We start from the raw sequence: 11,535 nt of genomic DNA on the forward strand, positions 1-11,535 counted from the left end.
AATACAGAGTGAACAGGATGTTTAGGGAAGCAGATAATATCTGCTTTGGAGACTATGTACAGTTATTTTCTCACTAGAGATAACTGATAGGGTGTCACAGCACCTGGTCTCACATCAGAGATAAGCCCCCAGGAGGTACACCCTCACTGTGCTTTCACATGATGATAGGATGATTTAGGGGAGGCAGAAATCCCCATAAGCCTGCACAATGGCTTTCTTTTAAGATCAAGCAATCACTTCAACAAAACAAAGTCTCACACGCTTTCTCCAAGCCTACAGGAATACACAATATGCTCCATTTAGTCCTCTGCTAAAGCTCATAACACCATACCCTAAAATCTCTACTTTCAAGGTATCTTTCTCCCTCTACCCCAGCTTCCAGCATTCCAGCTGAGTTTCCTAAAGTGAGTTATATGTAATTCCAGAGTATTATCTGTAGTGGATTTTGAACCTTTTAGGCAACAAGAAGTTTGACCATTATGGATACATTAGAAAATACTAAACTACCACAGCTTTCACAACTCAGGGACAAGGAAGCCCTCTTTTCATACCCCCTCCAAAGTTAGGGGTTTCTCACAAGAAAAGTTTTCAGTTATTCATACCTTTTTAGACAGAAGGAACCTGGAGGCACCACAGCAGGTTATGGAGCTCCCTACTCGCATCCTGTTTCTATGGTCAGGTCAGCCCTAAAGACCAGCTAACAAACTTTCCTTCAGCACCTCCCTCTCACCCTTTAATGATTCCAGGCTGTTTGCCAGTAGCCTTTCTGTGGTCACACCAGAGCAATTGCAACTCCCAACACATGTAGAAGCAGGTGCAGATGCTGCTAGACTCAATTACAGTATCAATGAGTAGGTGGGAATCTAGTTGCATTTGCAAAAAAAAAAAAAAGTTTAATACTTAAAAGTTTTTCTAGATGATTTTCCAAACAACAGTTTTGTTGCACAATTATACAGCCTTATCTCCCACTCACTGAATTTGATGGAAAATCTACCTTTGCATGTACAAGTAGCTTCACTGAGACGCTGTAAGAGGAAGTAATTTGGTTTATAATTTCTCTAACAACAATATCTGGACTGTGAAATGTAGTGTTCATGGTAAATAAAACGTTTCACTGCACTTTGTAAAATAGATATTATTTAATATCCTGGTCTTTGCATTTTCCTCTACAAAGAGTGCTGCCATTGACCAACACCTAAAAGCACTGGGGTGTGTTTGCTAAGCTCAGCTGCCATAGATTGACACAGATTTCAAATGGCAGACACCTGCATTTTCCAGCAGAGGAGCTGGCACAGATTTGGGGCTATCATTTCAGATATAAATATAGACAGTTGGTGTTAAAGGCAGGTGTCTATATTTGAGTTAATCAGTTTATGCTCTCTGTAGAGCAGAGAGAGAAACAAGCCACAGCACAGGGTGATTTATCTGACCTCCCTTAGCGCTCCTGAACTGATATGAATTGCACCCTAGATAAACATGTTTCTTTCCATTAATTGTAAAAAGACCTAGAGATGCCTAAATTGAAAAAGAATGCCTCATTTTTATAGCTCTAATATTAAGTATGTTGAATCCTAACTGCTGTGCCTGTGTTATACTAAAAACACACAGCATTTATTCAGCAAGGATAGTATAATGTGGTAAGCTTCCCATAGGTAAATAAGAGAAAGAAATCAAGTTGAGTGGAACAATTCTCTAAAACTGACCCTAAATGTTTGGAGTGAGTAAGGATTTTCCAACACGAAGTAGATAATTATGGCCATCCCACTGAAAGTGGGGTTTGAATGGAAGGAGAAAAAAAAGTGGTGGTTTTTTTTCAACTTTGGAGGTTTTGTACCCATTATAAAATTGGCTGGGCAAAGAAAGGCTGAAGAGTATGTCTAGTGTTCTGAGCAGATCAATGCTCCTTGGTGAGGAAGAGTGCTCTGTGCAGACATGCACATGCAGATGAAATGGATGCAGAGGAAGAATAAAGTATTGCAGATTCAAACAGTTGGATCCCTCACCCCCCCGTGCAGAGGCTTAAGTGAATCCATAAGGAAAGAGCCGGAAGTGATTTAGGTCAGACTAAAGCTATCATTAATACAGGATTTCTCTACTAGTTCTGCCTTTAAGAAAAAATAGACATCTATGCAAGATACCATACCCAGGCAAGTTATGCCCTTAGTAACCCCCAGGATAATTTCAGGGTTATCTAGAAGGAGTGAGCAAACATCAAAAGATTCAATACTTCTATTGAGACTACAGCCTGCTCCAATTTTTTTTTCTTTTTTATTGTTTAGAAAACAATAAAAGCCTGGAAATTTTACAATCATGGTTTTTTCCCCACAAGATGGAGAAAAAACAGCATTTGATTTACTTCAACACCACCACTGTAAATGTACTTTGTAAAGGAGAGGACTTGAAATTATTAATTAAAAAACAATGGAAAAGCATGTTCATCTGTCTGTTCTCTGTACATGTTCAGTTTTACAACTGTTACTGCACAGAAATAGCTCTACTGACACTGACGAGAGAATTGCACGCACTGTGAGTGAGCTCTGCAAGTTTGTATGATGTGTGTAGGCCTGATTTGCAAATGCTAACTATTGTGACTTAAGAAAAAAAATTTCAAAGGTTTCCATTTGGAGCTGCAAGTTCAAACCATTTCATTTCATAAACAAAACTAACTTTGAGATAGAAGAAGTAGCAAAACACAAACTTCTTTTTTGTTTATTTACATTCCCCTCTAATATATATATATATATTTTATTTAATGTGGTAAAAGGCAAAATGAGTACTCTGTGCCAAGTTTCAGACACGTATGAAATTTCAAGGCTTATTATGTTATTAAGCTTCTGAAAGAAGAATTTGTATTTATAAAAAAAGTGCTGACAACCTGAACTCTGAGCAGTGGTAATGCCACCACCAAGAGCATGGTTCCCATGCAATGTGAACAGCCCAGATCTCCTTAGCCTAATAAAATGAAAGATTTTAAACAGAGGAAATAATTTCCAAGAATCATATTTCTGCTGTCATGTTTACAGTCACATTTGGGTTTAAAAGATGGGAAAACACGAATCTATTTATATATTCTCAAGTTACACCCACAAAACAGGATCCCAGAGAAATTCTCACAAACAGGGTTTGCAAGAATACAGCAGAAGTGTGTGTAGGTAGATGTGGGTGACTGGATGGATTATGTATGTAATCAACATGTAAAGTGCTGTAATACTGGAAATAATAAATTGTTGTGAAGGGGTAAGGGTGGAAAGTGCATTTTACATGGATTATCTGCCCTAGTTCCTGTTCTTATTTTTGGAAAGCAATCAGCTCTTCGTGAGAACTCAGCACCATGCTGAGCCACCCTGGGGCTTTTCATGGCCCAGCCCTTCACTTTGCATTATCATCTGTTAGCAGCCACATCCTGTGCAGACTGATTCATTACAGCCAAGAAAGGCTGAGAGAACAGGAGACCCTCTGAACCCTGAGGTCTGAAATCACACTATCATACTTCTCTTAGTGCACTATATAAAATAAAGCTAATTTTTCAAAGGCACTGCCACTCATTTTGGTAATTATTCCAAATAAAAGTTTATTTTAAGACAATATGTTATTTTAACTCAAGATCCTTGCAAATCACCATTACTTGAAAACATTCATATGCCTGATTTGGAAGACCATATGTTCATCCCAATTTAATTTAGGCATAAAACTAAATAATTCTGACCACTTTTGCTTAATAGCTATGGTTAAACTCAAAAATCAGGTAATCATAAACTGATCATAAACTGAACTCATATGCTGATACTGATAGTATAATCATACTGTTTATGAATATTTATTCATTGATCTATATGAAGTACATTATTATTTTCAACTATGGTAATATTTTTGTTTTCTGTGAAGCTGAAGTGCATGCAGTCAGAGATAATACAATATGTTGAACTTGTATTTTTAAACTCTAAAATGTATTACTTTTGAAACAGTATGATTTCCTGATGCATAACTACTGAATACAAATATGTTGCAGGTCAATTGAAAAATCTGAATTAGTGTCACAGTTTATTACTTTCCGTTTCACTGTATTTCTAAATATCCTAGTATCTCACAGCAGTTTTAAGCATGAATTTAAATGTAAGAGTAACTATGAGATTCTTGTTTTACACATAGATGAAGAAACTTCAGAGATAAAATGACCAATGGATAGTGGCTGGGCTGGATGTACTAATCCTCAGGCTTAAACTTCCAGTTTCCTGCATTAACTCTGTGACTTTAAATTACATTCTTTGATGCATTTGTTTTAGAGTTGCCATGTACATCTGAGTCTTTGTACAGAATTTTTTCTGCCTCCTCTCGTGATTACAGCAATAGCAGGACATAAGCAAACTCTACATAAGCCAGTTCTATGACAGAGTGGCAGAAACACAATTGCTGAACCATGTAGAAACACAGTTTGCTGGTACCAGTGCTACCATAGCAAGCAGTGAGGGATGTGTATTGATGTGGCAATAGGAGAGCTGTCAGAAAGCATCAGTGTGGGCACAGTCCATGAATCCCATTTGTCTCCTGTGTAACATGACTGATTACAGCTAAATTACAGTGACTTTAAATGTACAAGTCAATTTTCTAAGCTAATTAAAATCAGGGAGGCTAGTACTTCTAAGGTTAGCAAAATTCAGCTCCTATACAGCATAATCAAGAACAATGGAATATATCTGATTTAAATAGAAATTCATTGGCTGGAGTTCAAGGGAAACAGTGCTACTAATTATCCATAGATTGCCATTTTACTGTATTCCTTATAACAGGAACCAAATAGCCATAAAGTGTGTTTGCAGAGATAGGGATATGTTTCCTAGGAATCAAGGTTCTATTAGAAACTAAATTGACCCACAGAAACACCTCAAAACAGCTGAAAACATACATCATAGATATGTTTATAGATATTCAGAAAGACTGTGGAGACTTTACACCTTTTGTCTGCAAACTGTTGAAGGCATCTTAGAGGTCATCATGCAACTGGTGTCAAGAGAACAGCACCAGCCCATGCTTCAGCAGCATACAATAATTCTAAGATCAGCATAGTTCAGCTAATGCTATGAAACAAGAGGATATTTTTAGAAAATTTCCCTCTTAAAGGTCATCTTCATCCCATTAATCCTGCTTTACGAAAACACTGGTTTTACCCAACCAAGTCACTAAAGCACAGGTGAACACTCTTGATCCTCTCCATTCACAAACTCGTCCTTTTGACACTCAATTCATTGATGTTCTAATATCAAAACAACCTGTTAAAGCTTTCAAGGCAAATGACACTGAAACAGGAATAGGATGAAATGTTACACTCCAAAGGGAATCATCCGAAATTATCATTCATGAACTAGTAACAGAAGATAAGTGGTTACAGGGTTGGTGGCATCTCTGGACTATGTGTAGGGTCTGAGGTATCAGGCTTCACACCTCTACTTTGTCTGACCTAAATTCTACCATTCTGGTATTTTTAGAAAGAACCTTGAAACACGGCAGCTTGTGAGCTGGCCAGGAGCCCTCAGCACATTTAACAAGGCTCAACAGCCCTGCTAACTTTCTCTTTTGTCAATTGAGATTAATGCAGTGATTAGGTGACTTTCTTAAATGAGGTATTGTTTCATTTCAGCAATAGGAAAGCTACAGTGTATAAAATAATAAAGACTTTGAACCAATTAAGCAGTCTAAAAATCATATCTATTTCCCTAGGGTTCAATGTGTCTTGAAAAGCTAGGAAAACACAACAGTTTCAAATCCTCTCTCCCTCCACACATCCCACAGCCAACAACTGTACTTGACCTTCTCCTTTCTAACTATTCTGTCATCTTTAGCTCTTAATTCTAGTGGAGCAGCTGTGTAAATATAGCCGGAACTAAGAAACCATAATCTTCAAAGCTCAGGGATTATTCTCTCTTACTTTCCTGAGCTTTTTGCAAGCAGGTATTTAGCCTGGAAGTACTGTCTAGCCTCCCTGCCTATTTTTTTGCCTTAGATTTTAGGTTTGCCTTTGAGTAAAATCAGTGTGTGACTACTCAGTCCCATGGGGAGCAGGCAGGCAGCATCACCCACCCACCCAGAGGCTCTGGGCTCATTCCCAGCCAGCACCAACAGAACAGGACACTGGCAGGAAGGAAACTGAAGTCTTTCATGTGCTGTGTGGGTCTTTGGTCAGCTAGGTCTACAAAACTGCAATTTTTCTTCCTTACAGATGGTTTAAGAAGACTGACTAATGGTTTAAAGAAGGGCAAGGCACCAGCTATGTATTGGCCCTTTATTTTGTTCTCAGACAGGCAGGATGGCTGTGGGAGCCCACATGACAGCCCCCAGCACCAGCCTGCTGTGAAGCCAGGCTGTGTATTTCCCTTCAGTTTATTCACACAGCTCTGCAGTCTCATACTGCTCCTAAAAATAATCACAGCCTGCAGAGCAGCATGAGGGGCAGGCCTTCACATATACCTATGTCAGTCAGGATTTAAAAAAAAAAAAAAAAAGAGCTTTCCTCAACCCCTAGACTAAACAAACAGCACCCTACACATCCCTCCCAGCAGCAACAAGGGTTGTTTTGGCTTGGGGACACAAATCTATCAGAGCAGGCTGTAAACTGTGACCCTCTCAAAAGATGAGTCACCCAGCAGTAAAGTGAAAACACCGATCCTAAAAGCACTGATTCATGCCTAGATTTCTCTCTCAGAAGTTAGGCAGCATTATGAGCACACATTTGCCAGGCTTTATGCACTGCAATCTGACAGCTGACTCACGACTGCATGTTAGGACTAGTGCCCTATATATGGGGGATGCAGGTCGACTGTGTTTTACACACTCTGCCTTACCAAGTCCTTTGTAGCATCAATTTGTAGTATCCAAATCCTCCCTCCACGTCAAGAATGACACTCACCTCTCAACAAGTTTCAGCCAGACACTAATTAACACTCTGCTATTAGTAAACAAATGATCCAAGATACAGATAACATCCCCCCAAGGAAACAAAACTGCTTCACTCAGACCTGCTGAGGTCCAGAAGGGCTTAGCTACCCCCCACCTGACTGCTTCCAGCTCCTTGCTGATCTGTGACCACAAAGTCCTGGGTAATGAACTCCTGCAGGCCAGAGTGCTCTGTCAAAGGCTACACAAGTACCCAGGTCAGGCTGGGAAGCATGGGCTGGCTGTGGGTATTGCTTTCCATACAAAGGATCAATCGTGTCTCACTAAAACATGAAAATTTGAAGAGCAAAATGTTTCACTTTTTTTTTTTTTTCCCAAATGGAGCCTTATCCCATGGTATTTTTCCTAGTTGAAACAGTCTGATGCTCACACACAGCTATGCAGTTAGAAATCAGACTTGAAGGCTGGTTAACTGTGATTGTATGTAAATAGCTGAGGCAATGCTATGCAAACTTTCACGAGCTAAAACAAGTGATAAGGTGACAAGACTAGCTTGTTCAATAGCACCAATTCAGATGCAATTCCTTACCTCCTTAGAGAAGCAAGTTAAGACAGTCACCTGAAATCTTGCAGAACACAGCGTTCATCTGTAGCCCTTTGAGCAAAAAATATTTTCAATTTAAGATTTGTAACTCCAGCATTGTAACAAAATGACACCTGCTTATTCAGCTACTCTGAAGATTTTCTTACATACCAGTATTTAGGCCAGAACTGACAATTCATCATATGGAAAAACGTGATCCACACCTGGCAGGACCGTGCCAGCAGGAACTCAATCAGTTCAGATGCTGAATGCTCTCCTGCAGTCATTGTTTTGTTCATAGTTGGAAGACTGTCATAGTAATACAGAACACTTTCAGAGGTAAAGCTGCTACATTTGTACACTGTACTCTCAGGACTGTCACTGTAAAATTCCAGCAAAACAGTTCTAATACAGATAAAGGCATAGCTTGAATTTAAAAATCATCCCCTAGAGTCTTCTACTTCCAAGTCAGTATTAACACAGTAAGAACCATGACATTTTAGAAACGGTACTCTCCACCTTCTCTCGCTTTTCCCTCCTGAGTGCTAGAGTACAGATCTGTCAAGTCTTTGTAATTAAAATAATTCACTGCTGTTTTTATGCATAGAAGAGTTGAGAGGCTGCAACCAGATAAAACACTAGCATGTTTAATATGCAAAACAAAACACAGTTGTTTTTTTTTCAGGCAGTATGCCTTCTCAACTATTCCCAACAGAAGCCTAATGAGTACTGAAAATGGAGCAATTAGTATTTGGTATCAGTTTGTTTACCTGGTACAAAGAGCCAGCCTGCCATGTCACCCTCCTTAGCCCAGGAGTACAGTGCATCCAATAGGAAGGAAAGTATTAGCCAGATTATACCAATTATACACCAAATTCATAGGACTCAGCATCACTAATATAGCTTTTTCCTCAGGACTAAGAGTAACCTACATTTTGATGTGCCATCAGTTACATAAACAAAAATGAAAATATCAGGGTTTTGAGAGAGAGTATTCTAGTATTTGGGTGTTCTGGTGTAAACTTAGCTATTTTCATTTGCAGGCCTAAACAAAGTTTTTCTTGTCTATGCTTGGGTCCTGAAACTAATTAGAAGCTTGCCATATCAACACATTCTACTCATTGCTGTAACCTCCCAGAAGAAAATTCACCCAAGGCTTAACTGCAGATGAATCCCTCAGACAGCTTCAGATACACAAGGCTAAAGACATTAAATCAAGTACCACCTGAGAGTACATGTGATATACGCCCAACATTGCCTATTTGTGTTGCATGTATCACAAAATAGGCTCAGCTATATACAAGATGTTTCAAATTGTGCAAGAGCCATCACTTTGGAAGAGTCACGGCAGCAGGTATTTCTTCCATGAATATAAAGACATACCATTGATATGAAGTTTTCAATGAGATACCCCCAGTTTCTAACACTGTGACATTTATAAGCCTCACCACATTTTAAGACTTTGGTTATTCAACAGAAATACTGATCTGAGTAACAGCAGAACTATGTGCACAGAGGTTGATAAGAAAATACTACTGCAGCACAAGTCAGACACCTTCTCTCTGCAGGCTTGTTTTCAATTGTTTATTGAGGTTTAAGAAGTCATCCACATTTCTATAAATATAGACATTACTTGAGTAAGTGACTTACAATGTCACCAGTGCAGGTACATATATAACCAACATACAAAAGCTCCACTGGAAGCTACTTCAGTTTATTCAAAAAGGACCAAGATGTCATAAAAAAAACAAACAGCTGTCACTTTCAGTTATCGAAGACACTAAAGTGCATTTTTGGTTATCTCCTGGTCGAACAGCTGCTGGTTAAAAAGCTTGATTTTTTTTTAACATAGCTAAATTACATTGATTGACATTCGGTTTGTAGCTGTCATCCTCCTGATACATGGCAGCAGGTAAGAAAAATGTATTACTTTGCTGGTTGAGAGGAGGAAATTGATTTTGCTAGTTTCTACTTTTTTGTTTTTTTAGTCTGGTATTTCCAACAAAAGTTTAAAGATAATCTAACATTCTGATGAATTTCTACAGCACCACTAAAGTTAGTCTTAAAAATCCAGGCTCTGCTTTAGCCCTTTTAATTGCTAACCAAGTATCTAAAGAGTCACTTGAAGCTCTGTACCAGTAAGAAAAACTACCCTCCCTTTTCTGTCAAGCACTATCCTGCCCAGTTAACACTGTTTGCACACTCTGTAAACAAGAACAGCTTAAAGCATAATTAAAGCAGAACACAGGCCCATCTTGAAAATCTTCTTCCCCCTTTCCCTCCCCCCCGCCCCCGCCCCTGGTAGTGTCTAATGTTTGAGTGTATAAAGCATTATTACATTCCTAACCACAAAATACTGTAAGAGTCACAACAAAAAAAGCATACGTTGAAAGTGACATAGCAATACTGCTTTAATAAAATGGGATATTTTGGGGAGATACAAGATGTGCTCTGCTAATTTTAACTCCATCTTTACCTCATTATAAGTATGTTATATTGCCAGGAAAGTCACCAATAGGGCAAAGAATGCTGCACTGGTTAGAACCACAGCAGCCATAGTTGTTCTTTATAGCTCCTTTACTAAAATTCATTGACTTTTGATGCTAGGAGGACACAAAACTCACCATTCAGAAATAAATTACTAATTTTGAGTAACAGTTTAAACCTGATTAGCACTGTATAATGATGAATGGCTACTGCTAAAAAATAAAAACCTTATATACCAAAAAACATGCTATATGTTGAGAAATCACTTTTTCATGCTCCATCGTGTTGTTTACAGTTTTTACTTGTCAAAGTCTTTCTTTTACCAGTTGAAGAATCCACAGCACTTAAAATTTCAAGTGTTTGAACTGAACGTGATTCAATTTCCAAAAGTGCCAAATTAAAAAAACCTACACATGTAGCCAAGCTTTCATAAAAATCCTCAAACAAGGTAAAAAACCAGCCTCAACGAAATTATGGGTTACTAGCTTCATACATGTTTTTAAAGCTGTATAATGTTCACCTAAGCACTCCACTTACGAGCATTAGAAGTTTAAAAACACAGAACACCTTCAATGCAAATTGCTTGCAGAGGGCACCCTCAAACATATGACTACAACACTAAGCAGAAAACCCTCGTTTTATTTGGCTATTTAGACATCCATGTCACATATACCCACCCATCCATTTCCTGATAGCATTACATCATCTATTAGGGCTTCTGAAATAATACAGAGCCAAAAAACTCAGAAGAGACTAGTTAAAAAAAAATAAAAATCCACAACTGCACAGCCTTCCTGCAAACAGCAAGGTTGTGCAACTGATTGTTCAACGTAACTAAGCTTAACGGCATCCAAACAGGCAGGCCTGGCTTTGGAAGCAGTCTTACGTCAAATTTTGACCATGTAACTACTCTAAAATAGAAAGGTCAAAAAAGAACTCATCTCTTCTTTTTCTGCTGCCTCAACATTTTCCTTCGCTTAATTATCATATCATGTAGTTTCTCCAGTCCCTCTTTAAGTCCGTCTCCAATGATTGCACAGGTAGGCTGCAAATGCCAGGGCGTTGAAGAACTCAGCTCGCTCATTGCTAACATTTTCTCTATTTCAGAAAGGGAGAGAGAGTTCCTCAGGTCCTGCTTGTTAGCAATGATAAGGACAGGCACTCCTTGATTCTCAGATATCCTAGTAATCTTATGTAGTTCTGTTTTGGCCTCCTCCATCCTCTCAACGTCGACGGAGTCCACCACAAACACGATGCCATCGGTGCACCTTGTGTACGACTTCCACAGCGGCCTCAGCTTCTCCTGGCCGCCCACATCCCAGAAGTGGAAAGTGACCGTCTTCGAGTTGCCCAGAGTCACTTTGATTTTCTCCGTGTTAAATCCTTTAGTGGGGACAGTGTTGACGAACTCATTGAACTGCAGTCTGTAGAGCACCGTCGTCTTCCCAGCGCAGTCCAGCCCCAGGATGACGATGTGAAAGCTCTGGAAGGAAGGCAGGCTGGAGAGGATCGGCGTCTGGTCCGAGAGTCCATTCCCCATTGCCAGAAGGGAAGGTGACACCAGGCTGCCACGAGCA

At 39.2% G+C, this 11,535-nt stretch overlaps 1 protein-coding gene across 1 annotated transcript; it reads right to left on the bottom strand.

Annotated features, from left to right (window-relative positions):
- Positions 1-9,041: 9,041 nt before the first annotated feature.
- On the bottom strand, positions 9,042-11,529 carry ARL4A (ADP ribosylation factor like GTPase 4A). The gene has a single exon (XM_005418557.2). The coding sequence runs from the start codon at positions 11,496-11,498 to the stop codon at positions 10,896-10,898; it is 603 nt and encodes a 200-aa protein (XP_005418614.1). The 5' UTR covers positions 11,499-11,529; the 3' UTR covers positions 9,042-10,895.
- Between the last annotated feature and the right edge of the window lie 6 nt (positions 11,530-11,535).

This window comes from Geospiza fortis, unplaced genomic scaffold (assembly GCF_000277835.1).
Source record: "Geospiza fortis unplaced genomic scaffold, GeoFor_1.0 scaffold138, whole genome shotgun sequence".
Lineage (NCBI taxonomy): Eukaryota > Metazoa > Chordata > Aves > Passeriformes > Thraupidae > Geospiza > Geospiza fortis.